We start from the raw sequence: 22,563 nt of genomic DNA on the forward strand, positions 1-22,563 counted from the left end.
CTCCACCTCCGTCAGCTCTTCTGGTTCCCCTCACTCACAGCTACGGCCGTTTGTTCTCCGGCTGAGACCCTTTCGCCACCTTGACCCACGTGCAAATGTGTGGCTGGACAAAAGTGCCAAGACCTGTCGCCGGATCCACCCTAACCTCTGTCTACCTTTCATACAGAGCCCAACTCTCCAAAGTCAATGCGATCTCACCAGGCAACTTTTATTGGTTGGCTTCCATGTCCGCCCAGAAAAGGTCATCACGTTCCAACTCTCTGCTGCCCTCAGCAGGCCCACGGTGTCATTGCCTCTGCCCTTGGACGGGCTCTCTGCGATCCTACGAGGAAAATAAGGTCTCGCGGCCTGAGACTGAGCTTGTATTTTTGTCAAGCGATGTTGTGTGTTTGAGCACGAATTTTTGTTCTGGTTGTGTGCAGAGATGTGCTTTTTTCTCGACTTCCTTGCAACTACGGTAGGTACATTATGGTTTTTCTTCCCCATAGACCCACCATCTACCTTTTCTTCTACTTAAAACAGCAAAGTTAGGAAATAGAAGTCAACTGTTCTGGTAAAGACAGCATGGTTGAACTAAAGGCATGTGACACGTAGAGTAAGACAGGTCTGAACATTTGAATCCCAACTCTACCAATCGCTGGCTCTGCAAATTTGGGTAATATTGTTCTGTTTCTTTTTTTCGATAAAAAGGCATTGTGATAGAAGCCATACATAGAGATGGTCCTCAATACCGCTTTCTCCCTCCTTCCTCATGAAATAGTTTGCGCCTTGAGCGAGTCATCACCTTTTCTGCTATGAAATTAGCAGTCCCTGTGGGGGAGACTTTGGTCGTCTAGCTCCTCCCTCCACTTCCCCACCCCCTCCTTGTCTTCTCCGGTCTGTGGTCTCCTGGCTTCAGCGGGGAGAATACACAGGGGGCAGACGTTTAGTCAGTGAGCCCAGCGCTGTCTTCCCGCCCGGACTGAAGCATCTTATTACTGGGTCGGCACACTCGAGAACCGTTCTCAGACCAAGCCACAACCCTCGTGACAGGTTAGTCGTAGGAAAACTAGGGAGACGACCATGTCCTAGAAAACAAACCCCAGTCTGGAGGGGCTCCTAGGAAGGCGAGGTGCTCGTTTCTAAGCCTAATAGCCAAATGTGACTCTACCAGCAACATCAGGGCGAGACGTGGTCTACCTGACCACCTGTCAAATTCTCACCGTGTCGGAGACTTGATGGACCGCATCGCTTAATCATCAGAAAAGCGTCGGGTGCTTAATGCCCCATTCCCATTTTACAGATGAGGCAGCCGAGGCTCGAGGAGGTGCAAGAAACTTGCTCAAGGTCTATAACTAGCAAAGGTCAAAGCTGGGGCTTGGACCAAGGTCTGAGTGGACACAAGCCTGTGCTTGTACCGACTGTGCTCCACGGCCTCTAAGAAGCGAGGGATTCTGGGAGCGGGGGTGGGGAGGGGAGCCTGGAAGGACGTAGACCTGCATTTGGCCCTGCGTGGAGCCTCTCACTGCCCTGTGGGGGCTCCTAAAGAGTAAGTTACAGGCCGGTTTTAACTACGAAACCATAAACTACTACTGCCAGGTGCCAGCCTTTTGTCTATTGTTCCAGTGCTGATTGATGGATGTGACATTTCTAAAGATTGCATCAGCGACTCATGCTTTATTACTCCTGAATGAGCGTCATGCTCCCAATCATCTTGTTGCAATCCAGCACGATGACCTATAATGAAAAATAAATTCCTATTGGGTGAGAATATTCATTCCTATTCAAATCATTTTGTTTGTGCCCATCGACCACCACCCAGCTCTGACCCGTGACCCCGAGCACCTCCCGTGGGAGTGACTTTGTCCCACCCAGCGAGTTTCCACCTCCTGTGCCACAGTGAGTTCTCTGGTCTTGGAGACCAGCACTCCCTCGGGCCTCGGGCCCTGGTAAATGTTCTCCAAGTGACCGGCTTTTGTTTGTTTGTGGTTTAACTCACGTGGAGAATTCTGATGAAAATGAGGACACTCATGCTAGGACAAAACCACACAGGCACCTGCACAGACTGTGCACGGCCTTTCAGTAGGGTCAAGGATCCCCCAGGATGGAGATTCTCCAAGTGGGGTCCGGGGGCCAGCAGCATCAGCATGGCTGGGAACCTGCTAGGGAAGCAAATCCTTCTGTTCTCCTGAATCGCTGATTCTGGGAGTGGGGGCCAGGAGTCTGGGTTTTCAGAAGATTTCTAGGTGGTTCTGATAGCCGGAAGCCATGGCACTCACTAAGGGGACTTAAGAACATCGCCGTGTCAGGATGGCATTTGACATACCGCATAAACATCAGCACGTCTGAGGGCAGAAGAAGCAGGGGATCCTTGCAAGCTCTGAACCTGTTAGCTTAGGGTGTTGACAGATGCTTCATGGTGCAGAGCCAGGACTCACCTGCTCCCTGGGGGTGAGCGAGGAGGAGGCTGGTGGCACTATCACTGAACCGTCTGAGGACACCCCAGGGAGAAGCTTCCAGGTGCCTGGGAACGCTAGAAAAGACACGGGCAGCAACAGACACAGGCAGGTCCCCTAACTGGGTCCAGACAGCCCCATGCTTAGCCGGCTCCCCAGTCTGGGATGATTCCCCTCGCGCTCACGGGCGAGGGGATCTCTGGGGACTCTCGGCGTCTGTCCTACAGCCAGGTGTGATTGGGGGGACACAGTTTGGTGCGCACGGTCTCAGGAAGTCAACTCTGGAAGTCATTTTCTAACTTTTTTATTTTTATTCTTTGACATAGTTAAGTTTTACTTCTCAGCCAGGTAACTCAGTCATTACAGTTGCTGCATATTTGACTTTTATTATGTGAGGAAAGATTGCCGAGATTCGTAAAGAAGTTTTCACCTAAGGCCCGAGTCTTCCTTGAGTACATGGTTTGACATTGAGTTTGTTGACCTAGCTAACCACAGTAATCTGTCCTCGCCTTATCCGTTCCTGTCCCACCTCCTGTCACCTCTCTGCCTAAGCCCGCCATCCACCCACCTAAACTCAGTGCAAGGAATTTAAAACCAAAGGAGGAAAGTACGCTTCCACTTAGATATTTGTTGTGTTAAGTATTTACAAATGTGTTTTACACTTTAAAATGCGACACCTTAGAGGAAGTCACGTGTTTCAAGTTTTGCATTTTACTATTTCGGTATATTAGATGTTTTTAAGTATTGCAAGTAGGGTGCTTATAAAAGTATGGAAATGGATTATTTATGTTGACCAATCAGCTTCTTTGTGTTCAGTGGTTAAATCTGTTACAAATTCATGTTGTTGGCTTCAAGGAAGGACCCGATTCGAGAATGTCAGGGAAAGGAAATGGAACAAAGTTGAGATAACCTGAAAACAAGAACCACCGCACTCTTCACACCAACTCCTACATCCCGGGTGCTTCCTGGCCCTTCGGGAGACGGTCAGGCTTCTGTTCCCAACCCCTACTAACACTGTCTTCTGGTTATATTTTTATCACACACTTACAGCACTATTTTGTCAATATCTGTTTCCAGGTCTGTTCCCTGGCCTGGTGTGAGCTCCTTAAATGCAAACACTGTGTGTCATTCCTTGTCAGGCCTGCGGCACCTGTCCCACGCCAGCGCATCGCAGGAGCTCAGTAAGTCCTCCCTGAGTTCCGTGTTCGCGCCCAAGCTGCTGTGCAGCAGCGTGCAGGGGCACCAAGGGTTAGAAACTAAACCCAGTGTTGCTGACTGTGCAACCTAGCAGAGCAGTCAAAGGCTAGGGCTGCTGCTGCTGCTGCCACCGGCAGCAAGGAAACCAAGATGCCTTTGGACAGAGATTTTTTTCTGTTGCTACACGTCAGGAGATTTTACTCTCTCTAAAAGAAGGGAAGGGAGGGGAGGGGAGGAGAGGAAGGAAGGAAAAGAAAAGGAAAGGAAAGGAAAGGAAAAGAAAATTAAAAAATGAAGAAGTTATTTAATTGAATATTTGAATGGGCCCCAAACCGCTGAGCACTTTACAAGAATCTGAAAACACAGCCCCCGGCCTTGCTTCCCGCCCCCCCCCCCGCAGTGAGCACCCCACGTCTCTCCTCTGCGGAACAGCTGCTGCCATCTCTGCAGCCCCCTCGGCCTTTACCCCGCCCAGGCCCTTGAAACGGGTCCAGCGAGATGACCATCGGGGCCCTGTCTGTGGGTCCAGGGTGTTCGGGTCTCAGCCCGGTCGACGTCGCAGCAGACTCAGTGCCGTGGACCTCCGCGGCCAGCCTTTTCAGAAACTCTTCCCTTCTTTTATCAGAGCTCCTCTTTGTGTTTTGTAGCCCTTTCTTTTTCTTTGTTGTTTCCCGAATGCCAGCCTGCGTGAACATGTTCACGTCCTGTGGGGTGCCGTGTTTCCTTTGGCTGGATTTCCCCAAAGGTTTCGGCGTGGAAAGGGGGCATTTCGCTACCCGCTGGGCGGGTCTGTTCCCACTGTGTACACGCCATCCCACACACACCGTTTCCTTTGTGTTCCTGGCCGAGCCGTGTTCCTTTCCAGCCCGGAAACTTCACACACTCCACTCCCTCCGCCCGAGTCCTCCCTCCCCATCGTCAGTCACCCTCAGATCTCAGCGCAAACATCTTTCCGTGGGAGCCTTTCCTGGCCGCCCGCCCACCTCCGTGCTGTGTCTTCAGTATTGTTCTCGTGCTACTGGGTGCTGTTCCTTCAAAGCGCCCATGTACACTTCTACATGTGTCTCTGTACTTGGCGACATGATGAGACCCTGACTTCCTGTCGACTGTAAGCTCTATGAAGACAAGGACCCGGCCTGCCTGTTTAGCGTGACCACACAAAAATTTTTTGGCTACATAAGTAAGTGTGTTATCTCACTGATTTTTAAAACAATGCACAGAAATCTGACCTGGAAATGACCAGAGGCACCATTCCTCCCCGCCCCCAACCCAGCATCCTATCTTAACCATGAAGTGAAAACATGTCTTTTTGTCTCACTGTTCATAAAAGGGTGGAGTGTCCGAATTATTTATCTGGCAAGTTCGAGCAAAGCAACTCTTGTCCACACATCTTTCTGCACCCAGGCCATGCTCTGCTCACAGCCCACTTATCCAAAGGCTGGTTGGCTAAAATTCATAACTGTATTTAGTTTTCTTTCCAGATTTTTTCATGAAAAAAGGGGGAAAGGAAAAGGTACTGGAGAAGATGAGGGGATGCCAGGTGGAAGAAAAGAAATAAAAGGTTTGTGAAATAATAGTTGGATTCCTTTAGTCTGGGAAGGAAAACAAGTGAACACGTAAAGAAAAAATTCTCTCTTAAAATCAAGCCTGAAAAAATCCAAGGCAGCAGATGGGTGGACTATCCTTTTATCCCAGCGCTCCAGTTGAAATCACAGAGAAGACGCGGAGAGGCTCAAACTGTTGGCACGTCGAGCGCCAGGCAGCTGATCGCATTGCAGAGGATCAAGCCAATTCCCGTTTCCTAGCGAAATGATCAGGCTGCGTCTGAACTCTGTGAAATTAGCTCTATTTTAAAAACGACACAGGAGCTGGATTCCTCATCAGTCCTTTCCCTCCTTAGCACTAGCATGTCGTATCAGCCGACGTAGCTGATCCGACTCCAAATGTGTCAGCGTGGCGGCAGCCTGTAAACACGCTCTCGGGCTTTCTGTGAGGGCGGGCCCTGGGACTGGAACTGTGGCCGTCACTTCACCCGGAGAGAGAGCTGACGGGGCGCTGAGTCACGGCATCCTCTCGTCCCCAAAGGAGGCAAGGAGAGGGACTGCAGTTTGCTGTCACCTCCCTCATGGGACTGCAGGAGATCCGTCTGTTCATTCAAAGACATGCGATGCTCCCATCTGACACCCACCACTCCACGTGGGCACAGACCGCACCAGCAAAGGGCATGCGCCTCCACAGGCTGCACCAGCCACGTGTTCTGGGGTCCCCGGCCACCCATGCTGTTCCACAATGTCTGCACCTCTGGAGGTTCCCATGATGCCCTCAAAGTCTATAATTCACTAGAATGGCTCACAGGACTCAAGAAAACACGAACTTACGGTTTTCTTACAAGGAATGCAAACCAGGCCCTGACTGGGGTGGCTCAGTGGGTTGGGTGTTGTCCCGAACAATGAAGAGTCACTAGCTCGATTTTTGGTCAGAGCACTTGCCTTGGTTTGTGGGTTTGGTACCCCCTAGTTGGGGGCGTGCAGGAGGCAGCCAATCGATGTCTCTCTCATACCGATGTTTCTCTCCCTTTCTTTCTCCCTCTCTTCCCCTCTTTCTAAAAATAAATAAATAAAATCTTAAAAAAAAAATCAGGACCAGCCACAAGAAGAGACCTATGGGGACAGAACTGGCAGGATCCCGCACTCGGAGCTTCCGTTTCCTCTCCTCAGGCACCAGGTGGGTCACCTTCCCGGCACGTCGACGTACTCACCAGCCAGGACGTCCGCCGGAGCCCGGGGATCCAGAGCTTTTCTCAGGGTTCCCTTCCATGGGCCTGAGTGACCGAGTCACTGGCCACGTGCGTGAGCTCATCTCCAGCCTCCTGCTTCTCCTTGAAGGCCAGGAGCTTGGGAGGAGACCACGTGGCTCAAAGCTCCTGGTGGCCCACCGTGAGTGGCATCATTAGCATACACTTGGTGTGACCCCAGGAGCCTATACCGGATGGGGCGGCTGGAGGCTGTCAAACTGCGGAGGCAACTGCCATGTCCCATGGGGAGAAAAACAAGTGCAGGCGGTATTTCTGCCTCCTAACTTTCCCAACCCCGATGGGGAAGTGGCGCTTCCCACCTGTCCCAATCACATCTGATTTAGATTATCTGCACCCCAGGACAAATGACAGTGAGGTATTTATCCCAAAGCCCCAACAAAGGAAACAGTTACTCATTGGTGCATTTTCCCAAGGGTTGGGGTGGACTGATTGGTCTTCTTCTTCTTCTTCTTCTTCTTCTTCTTCTTCTTCTCCTTCTCCTTCTCCTTCTTCTTCTTCTTCTTCACCATCTTCCTCCTACTCCTTTTCCAGCACAATCACCCAAGTACGTGGCCTCCCACGGAGACAGGCCCGCGGAGGCAGTGGAACCCAAGCCGTCCGGACGCAGGATGACAAAGGAAGCACGGCCCCAGGCGCAGCAGTACTGGCCACGCTCTCTCAGCTCCCCGGACACAGGGGCCGGGGAGAGCACAGGGCCAGCAGGGCGGCAACACGGGCCGCCTGGGACCCCAGGGCGGGGCCTCACCCAGCAGGCACCAGGCTTATTGCGTCCTTTGTGGCGGATTCGGTTCTAATGGAGCCAGTCAGCTGGACTTGGGATCCCGGTGCGGCTGATCTCCCGCTACCTAACATTGGGCCACTGCCGGGTCTATGTGGAGCCTTATTTCCCGTGTGCACGCGGCTGAGAGCATCCTCCGCTTACTGCAGTGAGGGCGAGGGCGAGGTGAGAGGAGGTTTGTGAGAGCTCCGGTGTCACCTGGCTCATCGAGACCCTGTCCTTCCCTCCTCCCGCCTGTCCTTGGGGCCCGATGACACCGTCCTCCCCGACACAGCATCTGGGCCCGGAGACTGGGCGGAGGCCGGGACCTTTCCGGGTGCCCCACTGTCCACGCAAGTCAGCATCTGAGACTGAGTAGCGCCCGAAGGGACCTTGTCACTTCCTCCTTCCTTCGCCCCGCACCAAAGTGTCTATGAACGTGGCATGTTTCAAAGGCAGCCAAAAAGCCTTCCCTCTGCTTGCCTCCCACACCGATAGAAGCAAAGACGGACTCTCCCCTCCACGGGGCCTGCTGAAATTCAACGGCAGGCATGCTGTTCCTTCAATTTAAGGCTTTTCAGACGTTGAAATGCAAATTTTCTCGAGAGTCGTTATATGCAAAGCCTGTCGTTTGCTGGTCCGTCCCTAGGAATAAATTAATCTCATTCTCCCCTCCAAAGTCCCCCCCCACCCCGTTAGAAAGGACCCGGAGAAGGCAGCCCAGACTGCCACTGACACTTCTTCACAGTTTTGCTTTGAACGCAGCTCAACAGGCGGTCCAGACCAACTTGTCCTCAAACCCACAGAACTCACTCTCTGGACCCCCAACCCCCCCCCCTTCCCCCCGCCGCTTGGTCCCTTTATCTCCACTTCACGATCGCAGGACAGAACAATGGAGCGTTTATGGGGGCCTGCGGTGTGGCTAGCTGGGGGAAGACAGGCAGCAGCTCTCGGAAGACCCCCCGAGACCCCAGCAACAGGCTGTACTCGTGCTGCTTTACGAAAAGAAGAAACAAACAAGCGAGAGCCAGCCAGCTGCGCAGGGACACGCACCCGCAGGGGGTGCGGCTGGGGTTCGGGCCCCGGCTGGTGTTGCTCTGAAGAGCTTCCCCGAGGCAGGGTTCCCCGCGGGCACGTTCCTCTCCATCCCGTTCCCCTCCTCGCTTTCTAGTTCATTAACCCCAGTACGTGATTTTAAAAAATCGTTTCTAAAAACAAGATAGTACGTTTTAAACAGAAATGAACCCATTACAAAAATCCTAGCATTTTCACGACATTTTCTTCTAAAAACACTTAAAGAATAGTATTGCAAACTGTTCTCACAGTAGTTCTTGAGGGTTCCCAGGTAAACACAGGTTCACCACCAGGCAGCACGGAAGAACCTAGGGAGCAAAGCTTGTATTCTCTGCGGGACCTTTCAATGAATCCTTCACGGCCACCCGCGGAGCACCCGCCACGCCCTTCCTTCCTGGGGAACAGGGACCGCTGACCCTTCCGGAGACCGACTCCGCGGCAGGCAGGCTTGGTGCTTAGTAACCAGCGTTACCCACCCAGCCCTGCTCCCCGCCCACCGGCTGGCCCATTTTGCAGAGGGGGGTGCCGGAGAAATAGAGATGTTCATTTCTTGCCCAAGGGCACACGGCTCGAGGTTAGTGACAGAGCTGGGGCAGGGGCCCAGGGGACCGGGCTCCAGGGCCCCACCGGACACTGTGCACGTGACCCCGTCAATTCTTCTCCTGACCGCACACATTTTGAGCAGCGTAATCTGAAAGCACCACGTTCCCCGTCTTCTGTTCATCTACAGTGTTATGCCAGCCGGTTCTTCTTTCTTGCATCAGGTGCAGATCACCTGGAATTATCATTTGGAAATTCCGCGACGTGCGCCCCAAGAGCAGGGGGCCAGGCTTTGAGCTCTGGGGCCAGACACTGCTCGGCCTTCTCTCAACTGCCTTTCCGAGAAGCTCCCCGGGCCACGCGCAGAACCGGGGCATCTGGGGCCCGCATCTACCCTGCAGCTCGCCACCCCCTCCAGGTCTGCAAACAGAACTGAGACTCGCCACGTTTGTGAGGCTGCCGAATCCATTCGAAATGATTCCTGAGGACAAGCGAAGGGCTGACAAGCACACAGTCTGAGGCGCCAGGCCCAAGAAACGGGGTTTGGTGAACAGACTATGAGGGAGAATGGGGGGGCAGCACTCGCCCAGGCCGGGCCGGCTGCTCAGCCCGTGCAGACAAAAGGGGAAGGACACACCAGGACCTCGGCCCTCCCGAGTCCCTTTCTAACAGAACCACGTACCGGAACCACGTGATGCTCTAACAGTTGGGCTCTCACGGGCGTGCAGACAAAACCTGGCCGCGGGAAGCCGGGGGGGCTGCCCTCCAGCCCGCCCCAGGAGTGCGGCCACAGCAAAGGGACCAGGACGCCGTGCGGCAGAGGAGAGGGAGAGAGAGAAGGTGGTGAGACAGACAGTCTTCAGAGGAAACGAGGGCGTGGACTTGGGGTGGGGCACACCCTTGGGCCAGCTCTGTGCCCACGCCTTATACCCATTGTTTGCCTGTGGCCCCGAGAGGTGGCCCGTCCTTTGTCCCTGGGGGCAGGTGAGAGGGGTCCTACAACACAGTGCTCGGGGTGCTGCCTCAGGACCGGAAGAGGCCTGTTTGCCCTCTGAGCCCTGTCCCTCTCCAGCCACGTGGCCTTGGGTAAGTCAGGGGATCTCCTGGGCCTCAGTTTCCTTGTCTGCATATTAGGGACAAAACTGGTTCTCGTTTCATGGGACTGTCTCGAGGTTTAAGAGTAGGGTCTACAAAACTCTAAAGACAGTACTCAGAACCTAGAAAGAACCTACAAGCGCCAGGCACCAGGGAGGGCGCCATGGGGTTGCGTCGGGCCGCCAGGGTCCACATCCTGGTGCCGGGGCTTGTTTCTGACCTTTAGCTAGAAACTCAACCCCCCTCAGCCCCCTCTATTTCTTCATTCGTATAAAGTGGAGATAATCATGTCAGGGGGGTGGTGAGACATTTAAACGAGGTAACATTACCAGCTCTCAACACACCCAGCACCTGGCACCCGGTGAGCGCTCGGCACAACTAGTTTCCCGTGCAGAGGGCTGACCTTGGACGAGGCGATCACCCGCAAAGGCGGCGATGGGGAGTGACCCCTGCGATTTCATTCCATGGTGAGGTGATATAAAATGTTGGCCAGAAAATGCTCACTTCCGTTGATCACGTATCAGACAGGATTTTCAAGTAACCGTATTCAAATGCCAGTCTCGTCACCAGCTCCTCATCCAAGACACGTCCCCAGCTACCCCTTCTACCCGAATCTCACGTACCCTGACTTCTTCACCCAGGGGCCCCTTCCGTGTGCAAGTCTTTTGAAACCAACTCCCAGCTGCCTGCCTCCCGCTTGAGTCTGTATGAGAGCCATAACTGCTCCACAAAGTTCCACGGCCCCTAAAAGAGAACAGCATACTGGGTGGAAAATTAAACCACAGACAAGCTGGTGTTATCACACCTTGTAAGGGTGTTTGAATTGTTCCATGCAACGTGCTTCTAGATCAAAAATTACAGTAGGGTTTTAGTCAAGGCAGGTCCTGCATACACCTCCCGTTGTTTGGGGGTTTTCCGATGAGCTCAGAGTCATGGGCATTTGGTGAATGTGTTGGCTGTGGCCCCCTCCCCTGGTAGGGCTACCAGGACTACACCAGGGACGTGAGACTCGGGTGTGTGCTTAACCGGCGGCCACATGGCGTCGCGCAGGTGGTTGGGCGACTGGAGACTGTAAAGGAGAAGGAGTCCGGATGCTCCCGTTTGGTACACTCCGTGTAGCCCTGGACTCGTGCACAAGGGCTGGCCCAGGGCCGCGGGGCTGCAGGTAGCGTCGGTCGGTCCGATGGGAGAGGAGCAGGTGGGCTTGGTAACAGCCTGGTCTGGGGTCAGGTCAGAGATGAAGGAAGTGCCCTCTTTGAGCTTGGAATCCCAGGGGACTGTTGGAATGGAAAGGCTGGGAGACTCGGGGGTTAAAGAGAGGAAAACCACTAGTCCCCTGGTCACTGAGCACCGTGCTGTGGGACAGATGCATGGAACATGGGCTTGCTTTCACAGAACTTACATTTGCCTTGGAGAAGGAAAAGACACAGATACACATAAACCCGGATGACAGGTGATTGATTTAAAGGTCAGTTCAGGCCACGGAGAAGGACGTTTCAGGATGGTATAGCATTTACCTGGTGTACGGTAACTTTCCCAATGGGTTACGTGAAGCATAACCATTAGAAGTTCACTTCAGCCGAGGGGAGGCAGAAGACTAAATAAAAAGCACAACCTGAGCTGCTTTCACAGCGGCGGCAGGAGTTGCCAATGTGGACAAGACACGCCAGATGGCGCAAGTGACAGCGTGGAGGGGAGCGGACCAGAGGCAGGGCCGGTGCCGGAAACCGGAGCCCTGGGAAGCGGTAACCTGCAGGCGAGGCTAGAAAGGTGGACCCGTGGAAACGGCCCAGAATACAGGCTGGAGAGTTCATTGCACAAAATAAAGAATTTTTTTAAGATTTTATTTATTTATTTTTAGAGAGGGAAGGGAGGGAGATAGATAGAGAGAAACATCAATGTGCGGTTGCTCGGGGTCATGGCCTGCAACCCAGGCATGTGCCCTGACTGGGAATCGAACCTGCGACACTTTGGTTTGCAGCCCGCGCTCAATCCACTGAGCTACGCCAGCCAGGGCTGAAATAATGAATTTCTATAAAAACATAGAAATATATTGAGTTTCCCACTGGTCATGTGACTGCTCTCCATTGCCTTTGACTCTGTGTTTCAACAGTTACTTGCAGGGCAGAGTGGAGGGTGGTCAGGGGAGGGGCATGGATGGTGCAGGACCATGGATGGTTCCGCACAGTGAGGCTCCAGAGACAAATCCTTCAAACCACAGCTCTCGGGGATGATTAGTCATCATTCTTTTGCCACTTGGATGTCACTCTATCTTTCAGAGTGAGGAGGAGACTCCTGATGGGCCGGCTTCCACCACTTACACCTTTTCCACGGACTTGCACGTGGCGGGTGCCGCACTAGGCCCTGAGGGCGCACAGGTGGATCAGACACAGTCTGATGGGGGAGACGCATACTTAGGAGATAATCTCAGCAAAATGCGTGAGTGCAAAGATTGCCGAATGTGTGGGTGAGGGTCGGGGTACAGGGTCAGGCACCTGACCCAGCACCAGGGTTTGGGGGAGGCTTCCTAGAGCTGCTGTTTTCTAAGCCAAGTGGTTCAACACAAGCAGACGATGACGGGCAAAGGCAAGGCGGGGAGGGAGGGGGCATTCCAGGCGGAAGGGAGAACAGACGCAAAGCCACACAACGTGAATCCAAGAAGGGAGAGAGCAACCGTCTCACATGCAGTACGGCGGTCCGCCGCGGTAGGACAGAGTGACGGCCAATTGATTTGGCAAGTGGGAGGGCAAGGAGGGGAGGAAGGAGTGGGACATGAGAAAATAGAAACAGAAAATGTTGACTGTGAATCTTTTGTTAAGAAAAAAAAAAGTGAAGTAGTTACAGGTAGGAAGGAAGAACAGAGCGGAAGCTTCATTTCTTTTTCTTTGAGTGGGAAAGATTTTTTTAAAAAGTTTCCATCTTATAAGAATGTATGGAGAGGAAGACGTCGTAAAGGTGGGAGAGAAAGCAGATATTTGATGGGTCAAAGTCCCAAAAGGAGACGCGTGGACTTGACACCCAGAGCCCAGGAGGAAAAAGCTGGGCCCAGATAGTACAGGAGCAACAGAAACAAACAAAAGCTCATCTTTTCCATCCTTTGTGAGACTCTAGGCAAGCAGGGGAGCGGATGAAAGTTTTTGTAGGCAGAAACAAGCTTTGAGTTTGCACCTTGCAGTCCCAGGTTTTTAAGAAGTGTGGAAGTGGAGGCTATTGGACGAGGGGTAGAGGAGATGCTGAACCTTTCTGGAGAGCTGCGGAGAAGCGGGATTTCTCCCTAAGGGGGGCTGGGCAAAGAGAAACTGCGGTTCCGAACTCCAGCAAAGGAAGACAATGCATTGGAGGCAGCAGCCACTGAAACCGGTGCGGGGCATCTGAGGCGTGGAGGAGCGTGGGAAGGGAAAGGCAGGCTGCAGCATTCAGGCGGGGCTGGAGCGTCGCCGCTCAAGCGTAGCACCAGTTCAGGGAGGGACGCGAGGCAGCTGGGGGTGCAGGTGCGACCCACAGGAGGGTCTGGGAACCTGCCCAGAAACAGGCTCAGGAAGCGAGTGATAACTCTGTCTCCCTGTGTATCCCAGTGAATCTCAGGGGAAAGACATATTCTCAGAAGAAATCGTCACGTCTTACAATCATTATTATTCAACAGATATTTATTTTTGCTCCAACTCACAATCATACTTAACTTCAAATGTCTCCTCGTCCTTGTCCTGAGGTCGAGATCAGCTTAATGTTTTGGGAGCTCCGTAATCATTGGATGACCTTCCCTAGTGATCAGGCATTTCCCCAGCAACCTGGGGGAGATGGTCATTAGGCACTGTTAGCACAGAGGGAGGGGGCATCCCCCAGGCCGGCGGAGGGGAGACCGTCCAGCTCCAGACAGAAACGACAGAAGACAGACTGGGAAGTCACTTAACAAACAAGCACCTGCAACAGGTGGCGAAAAATGAACCTGGTTTCCCACCCTTATCCAAAAACTATATCCATAAGAAAACAGCAAGAGAGGTTAAAAGATTATTTTTAAAAAAGAAGAAAATCTTACCCTTTGCGACAGCATGGATGGACCTGGAGATCATTGTGCTAAGTGAAATAAGCCAGTCAGAGAAAGACAAACACCATGATTTCACTCACGTGTGGAGTCTAATGAACAAACTGAACTAACAGAAAACTCGAGAACTAACAGAGACAGACTCATAGACAGAGAGCAGGCTGACAGCACTGGGGGGCGGGGGTGTTGGGGGTGGAGGGTTCGAGCAAAATAGAAAAAAAGCGAACGAACTCGTGGACACGGACAACAGCGTGGTGACTGCGGAGAAGGGTGGTGGTGGAAGAGGGTGTGGGGTTGTAAACAGTAGTGGAAAAATACAAGTGAACTATCAACCAAAGAGAAACGAGCTGGGCTGTGGTGCCATGGAAGTCAATCAGCCGCGTGGAACATGAAAACGTCTTAACGAGGGTGTGCCGCTACCTTAACCTAACCGGAAGAACCGGTTTTTTCCGGTTGTTGGTGTCAGGATCATTGCCAGAGCGATCGTTTCCCCTCCCTGGCTGGGGACCTCTCTCCAGCGGACTCGCTGGGGTGGAGAAAGAGCGCGCACCCTCTGACGCCGCGCGGCCGATTCCCCGGGGAGGCCGAGGCGCCCAGAGCGCACGCAACCGGCTCACTCCGCCGGCAGGCACGCTGGAAAGGAGGCCTCTGCTGCTTGCCCACTTCGAGATACAAAGCCCCTCGCCGGCCTGTGCACTTACTAGCCACAGAGGCCTGCAGAGCGCTGGGGTGTCGTCCTGACCTCGGACAGAAGAGAACTGAATGAAAGGTCATACAAACAGGTTGTTTAAAATGAAAACGGCATCTGGACAGCACCTGATGGTTGGCAAAGCAGTTCCTCTGTCACCGTACTCCAGCTTCACAGAGTAAAACACAGCAACCCCTCACGTTTCTTAGCTTCAGAGTGTACTTTTTAATGATCCTGATTTGATTGGACTTTTCTATTTTTCCCCTTGTTATTTCCAAGTCATTTTTATTTCACTCCCTTCCCTCCTAAAACCTTCAACAGATTTCTGGAGTTGGATGCATTTTCATTCAACACCCTCCGTGCTTCTGTTCAAATCATTCTTCCCACGTTATCGCCTCGCCTCCGCTCCTTGGGCACAGTCTCCCGACTTCTCTGCTTAACAAGGCTGCGCCCTAAACGTGAACCAGTTCACGGAGGCTTCCCTGAGACACCGCCTCACACAGTTCTCCTTGCCAGTACTCCCGTACCCAAACGTGATCGCTTCCTTTCCCAGGTTCCCGATACCTTTGATATCTTTGTGTCAAAAACTATGTCATAACTCTTCATGCAAAGAATGTCCAAACCTGTAGAGATTTTTAAAAAGATTTTATTTATTTATTTTTAGAGAGAGAAGGGAGGGAGAAAGAGAGAGAGAGAGAGAAACATCAATGTGTGGTTGCTGGGGGACGTGGCCTGCAACCCAGGCATGTGGCCTGACTGGGAATCAAACCTGAGACACTTTGGTTTGCAGCCCGCGCTCAATCCACTGAGCTACACCAGCCAGGGCTGAGATTTTTTTTTTTGTAAACGTTTATTTGAGCCAAAAACTGATGACAATGGCCAGGAAGCAAGACCTCAAAATGAGCTCTGGAGAACGGCAGCTCTGCACCTTGTGTCCTGAGCCTGAAACTTGGGAGGGAACGGAAGGAAGATTCTGTGAAGGCGGAGAAAGCAAGGTGGGGGTTGGACTGCAGGATGGCGATCATGTCCTCTCTTCAGGGTGGTTACCCTGATTTCAAACGTGTGTTCACCTCGGTGAGTCAGACCAATGCACAAGGCTTGCTGAAAGCAAAGATCAACCTCTCACTAGAGAAGTTACAGGCCTGGGGCGCGACCACCCACCTCGACCTGCCCAGTTAGAAATGTATGGCCAGATCGCTCTGTGAGGCCACTTTCCATAAAATCCCCTTTTCTTCTACGTCACAGTGTCAGCATTAGATGATAACGTCTTGAGAGCTGTGGCTTTTCCCTTTTTAATGTAAAACCCAGATCAAGCACTATTTCCATTGCGAATTCTTCTCCCCTCTCCTTTTTTATATGCATGTATATACTTTCTATATATTTTACACAGATGTGCTTATCCCATTGTACTGAGATGGTTGTTTTGGATGTTTATCTTTTCTCTGAAGCTGTGAGCAGGGCAAGGGAACAGAGAACACGGCGGCTCAGCAGCCACACCGCCCGGGGTCTAAACCCTAGCTCTGCTGTTTACCAGCAGCTCGACCTTGGGCAGTCACGCCCCCTCCAGACGGAGACACTAGCAGCGCCTCCCTCACAGAGCCGCTGCGAGGACTGCGTGAGCTAACACAGGTAACGTGCCTATCAGGCAGCAAGCTCTCTGAGAAGCACTGAAAAAACACGGTGGTTGGGGGTTCTGACCCGCTGCAGTCAGAAATGCGCATGTAACTTCTGCCTCCTCCAAAACGTAACTCCTCGTAACCCACTGTTGGCAGGAAGGTTTCCCGACAACATAGACTGTCGACTGACACAAATTCTGGATGTTATATGTATTATATCCTGTATTCTTACAACATCGCAAGGTAGAGAAAAAAAGTTATTAGGAAATCATAAGGGAGAGAAAATACACTTACGATACTGCACGTATAGTTTATATAGTCTGTTTGCAAGAGGAAACCCCGTCTGTGAGTACCTCCATCTACACTGCCTTGTGTCACACCACACAGTGTAGATGTCATACAGTTAGCAACACTGGACATCAAAGATGAGAAGATAATATGAAACAAATTCACATTTATTTGTATAGCTCTAACAATGCATGCATTGATAATGAAGGAGCAGCAATGTTATTATTGCTTTATGCTAGCCTTGTGCAACCAATGTGATACAATTGCTTCACAGTAGTAAGGAAGTCTCCAAACATCTTACTAGTGTAGTCACTGAAAGAAGAATCATATATAAGTAAGCGGCTCCATGAAGTGCACCCTCACTTTGTTGGAGGGTCAACTGTGTTGTATTTTATTGCCCTTTGAATTTTTCTTGACAAGAGCAATGCTTAAACTGAGCATGATTGCTGAATAAATAAATGAAAAAATGACGGGAAATGTATATGATGCTTCTTTCTAGAAGATTCTGGAATCAAAGATCACAGCCACCGTGGTACCTGTAGTTTTCCCACAGCAAATAATATGGGGTTTGTAACAGCTGGCCAGCAAGTACTGGTGGAGCAGGCTTTAGAAATAGTAACACAGTGATTGGCAGATTGAGAACAATGCAAATAATGGATTGTGAAATGAGTCAGGCTCGTATCAAACACACAGTTACACAGGATTTTACATTAAGGTTCAGAAATGATTCCTCTTTTGTCCTGAAGCTCCCGGTTGGGAGGGTTATTTAACATGCCAGGTTGGTTTTAGCCAGCCCTTTGCTTTCTGGTAATGTGGGGGGAGTTGGAGTCAACCCCGATCGCAGAGGGAGGCAGGGGCACGCAGCAGGAGCGGAACGTGGCCACTGAGAAGGGTCTGTGGCCCCGCAGGGCGGCTGCGGACCCAAGACCCACCCCTGGGGCAGGTCAGTAGCTCCGCGTCAGAGCTGGTGCACCTCGGCTCCGACCCCCAGAGGAGGGCTCCCACCATGCGGAAGCTTTGGCCAGGATGAGTCAACTGAGGAGTTTGAAAAATCAGATTTAAAAAAAAAACAGCCCTTTTGGGCAGAGTACCGGTAATCAGGCAGGTCAGCGGCTATTTCACGGCCCAGCAAACACGCACGTTCCTGTCAGCAACCACGGCTCGGAAAAGCAGGGGACCTGTTTGCTCAGCTAGAAATGCTCACACTGGCTCCTTCCCCTCCCTCCCTGCTTTGTCACTCAACTTACCCAGTTCCGTGTTGGGGAGGGTTTTTTTTCCTCCCTCCCCTCGGCTTTTTACAGTAACATCGGTGGAGCGGCTAATGAGGCAGTGGAAAGCAAGCTGGTCCGTCCTGGGTTGCTAATGACTCCATTCCCGGGAGCCTAATCAAAGATTTGTACGTTTAATTGCTGTCAAGTCAGCTCCAACCACCTGCCATTTCTGCAGCACCTGAGCTCGGTAGCCCTCAGCCCCCCAGCCGTTCCGCGCTAATCCGTCATGTTGCTAAAGGCCGGGAAGCCGGGCTGCTGGGCAACCCCGAGTGGGGTTCACCCAGGAGGGCAGAGACCGGCAGGCCTTCGGGAGACCTGCTGCTGACCTAATGGGGTCAGCGCCGAAGGGACCGGCTCCCTCCCCAGGGTCGGATTCTCCCATTCTAGGGGGAGAAAAGGGTCGGAGTGGTGAGGATGAGGGTGTGAAAAGGGACAAAGGAGGGGAGTAAGTGGCATCCGATCGAATTCTTTTGGCTGTTTATTTAGCCTCTGCTCTGTTTGTAATAGAAGTTCTGCACACTCATGCCCTGCACTCTAACTTCATTTTCCCCTGTGACAGGTACGTCCGTGTGCACGGAGGCTGTTCTGTCTTTTGAGATAAGTCTGCAGGGCGAGGTGGCTCTGAGCCCGCGCCAGAGTCCCCCGGAAGGCTTACTAGAACCGCCCCCTTCCGGTTTCTGATTCAGGCTCACGTGGGCAGGGTCTGATGATTTGCGTGTCTAACGAGTTCCCAGATGATCCTTTTCCCACTGGGCTGGGGGGACGATCTGAAAGCCTCTCAGAGACGCCAATCTGGCTGTCTAGGTGGACGAGATCGCCACTCACCAGGAACTGGATTGGCTGTGTCTGCCTGCCAGTAGCCGATCTGGCCGTGGGAAAGAAGCGTGGACCCTGGGAATATATGGGAGGAGAAGTAGGGACTGCTCCTTTTTATTCCTTTCCTTCACAGGCCCAGGTACCACGTGTAAAGGAAGGAGACATAACATAAGTCCCTGACTGGGCAGGTACCATGTCCTGACCTATGGACAAATGGCCCTTCCCGTCCCAGAATTCCTCCCGTCGAAATACGGCTACCTGTGTTTGGGAGCTCACTGTCCCTCAGGGCGACCAACCATCCCAGTCTTTCTGGTTCAGAAACATAGAGTTCTGGCTAAACCCGGACACTGCTCACCCCATCTCCCCTTTGGCTTAGCAGAATCTAGGTCAAAAAGGGCATATTGTTGATTCAGATGAACAAATAAAATGAAGGTAAATATTGAGTCAGGCTCTGCACCACCCCCCCCCCATAGAAAAGACGGTGCAAGGGTGCATGGGTAGATCAGTCTTCAATTACGGTCCCCAACTCGCCATGGGCAAGCTCCAGACAACTTTGGAACTGCACCCAATTTTCTTTGTTGACTAACAGTGATGTTTTCTTTTCTCTTTCTTCATGGAAGAAACTTGCTGAACTTGAACTTTAAAAAATAAATTAGAAGAGCCAAATACCTCCACCATTTCATGGCAACCTATAGCTTCTCCTTGACCTTGACCTTAACCTGAATTTCTAGCTTGGTGTTTAATGGCCAACCTGTTGATCTGGTGAAAGGATCACGGTGAAAGCGTAGTGACGAACTACGTCCTAAGACTTTCTGCTAATTGTGGTTTTCTTGTGTTTTTCTTCTTCCACTCCACACGATTGTCACCGTGCTCCAGACAAACACGCACTTGTTTTGATTTCCTCCTGACTGCTTAGTCTATTTATACCAGGGGACCCTGGAAAGTGTGCAAGATAACCTTACTCGAAAGCTAAATTATTTCTAAAGAGCAAACACCATCTGATCTGCCGGTCCCATGGAAAAATATTCATTGTTATTCATTTGCTGCCCTAAATCTTTCCCCGGAGTGCTTGAAATCACAGAGACGAGCTGCCCTTGCTCTTCGTGCACTTTGGAATTGATATCTAAATACATTTGAGACCCGGGAAAATAGGACAAAAAAGTCATTGCAATCCACCCGATGAGACCGAGGGAGGGCAAAGGCGTGCACGTGCCTGGGTGTGTATTTTCATGGAAAAGTTAAGCTGGCAGCCCGCTCGATGGAAAAGTCAATGCTCTTCGGGTCGAGATTTTCCCAGGAGTAAAAATGCCCCGACCTGGGGCTTCCTGGCTCCGTCAGTTTCTGCTCCTCTTGCAAGGCCTCTCTGGGCATGGTCCTCCAGGACTAGCCTTTCCTGACCCCACCCCCAGAGTTCCTTTGATCCCTCCAAGCTGCACTTATTCCGCACCCGTGTCTACCCCAATAGCATAGCCTTGGAGTCATCTGGGTGTGTGTTTGTCTCCCAGTTCAGCTGCCAACCCTTCGAGGTCAAGGTGCAGGATAGAGTCACAGCGGGCGCCTTGTCCCCTCCTACTGGCCTTGGCACCCCGAATGTAGTTGTTGACCGAATGACTGTTACACTTGGAGCAGTTTTAGTGATTCCCAGCACCACTCTGGGCCGATCCTTTGTATAGACTTTATTGTATTTATTTTAATATTGCAATTGGAAGTGGACCAAGTCAAGAGATTCTCAATGCTCCACCCTTGTAATGTGCATGCTGGGCCCAGGCCTAGTTCAAGGTTAAGTTGGCCACAACTTGACAGATGGGATATTGAACATGAGGTGGAAGAGACAATTGGTTTGCCTTATTTCGCTCATAGCTTATACACACCTGCCTCACGCCCGCTGGTCCCATAGAACCCAGAGCTACGGGAAGTGAAATGATCAGGAAGCTCATCCCTCTTGCTGCCTGTTCCCCACGGCCTCTCTGCCACAGACGCCGGAAAGCAGCGGTAGTCAGGGAGACAGACAGACGGACTCTGGCCTAGGGAAGCGTTGCTTGTCACCCTGTGAGCCTTGCCAGGGATAACGTCCAAAACGGTGCCTTCGTGCCCTCGGAGAGAGGTCTCGGCTCAGCTCAGCCTGACTCCCGGGTTCGCTGCTTCTGCATTAACCTCACCTGAGTACTGTGGTAAACGATGGGAGGCATGGAGAATGTTTTGCTCTGGAAACCATTGTTGCAGGTGTGACTCTGCCCAACAGAACTGTGGGAAGATCACCTTTTTGGAAACTGAGTCATATTCAAAATGCGCTAGAGAGGGTGCCTTCAAAATCGGCCATTTAAGGGAGCTATTTATACTATCAAAGTCACATCTTCGCTAGTGGAGTTTCAATCCATAGTTTCTCTTCTGTGAAGACCCGGGTTGTCACAAACACCACAAACTGAGTTTGCTCCAAGTCTTTAAGCGCAAGAACTGCTCGAGGTTGGCCGCATGTGCCGGAGAAGGGGATGCAGGTTAATGTGCTGGGGGTCCTCGAAGGCACGCGGGCTTCCCGGCTTCAGCTGCCCCTCGGCTGCCTGTCTCTGCAGAGCCTCCTGGCCACCCCACCTCTCCCCGCTCCTCCCCTGGCTCCTCCCCGACCTGGACGAACAAAGGGAAAAACAAGAGAACAAAGGAGAGACCTCCCAAACGGCCTCCCCTTTCTCCAGAGGGGGTGGGCCTGGGGCTCGGGTGGGATGAGGGAAGCTGAGACACAGAAAGAGAGGCAGAGAGGAAGGGAACAACCCCCGCCCTCCCCGGGCCAGAAAGCAGCAGGGTGGGGTTCAGCCGCCTCGGGCTGACAGGGGACTCAGTGTGACGTGTGACAGTGCACACCCAGCCCTTGTCACAGCCTGTTCCACTTTTCCCTCCACACTTACTGACCCTGTGGTCAACACTCCCAGACCTCAGTTTCCCAAACAGGCACTACGGAACCTTGGAAGGTCTGTAAGCAGAGGCACGGTGTGAGGCGCCATCTGCTCTGTGGGACATTACGGAAGCACAGGGAGCCCAATTTGTGCCAGAAAGAGAGGGAAACATTGAGGCAGGATATTTAGCTTATCAGCTGCCACTGCAAGAGGTTTCCCTGCTACATGCTTCCTGACATTCTGACCCTTCCGGTGTGAAGAGTCCCAGGGCTGCTCCTGTACCCAACCCAACGCTTGCACGCTCGATGTTTCTTGTGCAATGTAGCAGCAGGATCCACGTGACCAGGAAGGAAGGCAACGCTGTGATTTATTGCCCATTCTTTCATTTGGGAGAGTCCAGTGGTTTCCGATGTAACAACAGAACTCTCTGAGACGCGTGCCCTGTGGAGACAAACCCAGCGGCCCTTGCCTCCACCCGGTCCCTGGGAGGGTGTGTAAACCAGACACCTGGACGCCTGGACGCCTGGCTGGCACGGAAAATGTCAGGCAGCTCCTCTCAAAACTCTAAATATCCAGGTGTTTTCAGTCGTGTAGTCAAAATACCCGAGTACTGTCCTGAACTGCACAGTTGTGAATCAGATACTCAGTTTCATGCAGCCACAGAAGGGCAATTCTGGACAATGTCCTGATATTTGCTTTCTGTCCCTTTTTTATTTTATTATTTTTTTAAATCCTCCCCTGGGGATATGTTTATCAGAGAGAGAGAGAGAGACATTGACTGGTTGTCGGCCCCTACATGCCCCAACCAGGAATCAAACCTGCAACCTTTTGGTGTTTGGGACAATACTGTGTATCTTTTCTAGAAATTGATTCTGATTTTTATCTTTGCCGTGAAAGAAAAGCTTTTCATCTCCACCAGTCTTTCTTCTTATTTTGATGATTGACTCATCTCAAAGAGGAGGAGTCAAGTACGGTTTCACCACCGCCGCCGCCAACAATAAACAAACAAGTGTGAGGTCAGAAGCCCCAGGGCCCAGCCCC

At 52.0% G+C, this 22,563-nt stretch overlaps 1 protein-coding gene across 1 annotated transcript; it reads left to right on the forward strand.

The window, feature by feature from the left end:
• The first annotated feature begins 399 nt into the window (after positions 1-399).
• LOC123818636 lies at positions 400-7,717 on the forward strand. The gene is made up of 4 exons (XM_045838874.1): positions 400-457; positions 3,513-3,616; positions 6,273-6,356; positions 6,979-7,717. Exons 1-4 carry the CDS (start codon positions 425-427, stop codon positions 7,406-7,408), a joined length of 651 nt encoding a protein of 216 aa, XP_045694830.1. The 5' UTR covers positions 400-424; the 3' UTR covers positions 7,409-7,717.
• The last annotated feature ends 14,846 nt before the right edge of the window (positions 7,718-22,563 follow it).

The sequence above is a fragment of the Phyllostomus hastatus genome, unplaced genomic scaffold, assembly GCF_019186645.2.
Source record: "Phyllostomus hastatus isolate PE091 unplaced genomic scaffold, TTU_PhHast_1.1 phas_contig_29, whole genome shotgun sequence".
NCBI classification, from domain to species: domain Eukaryota; kingdom Metazoa; phylum Chordata; class Mammalia; order Chiroptera; family Phyllostomidae; genus Phyllostomus; species Phyllostomus hastatus.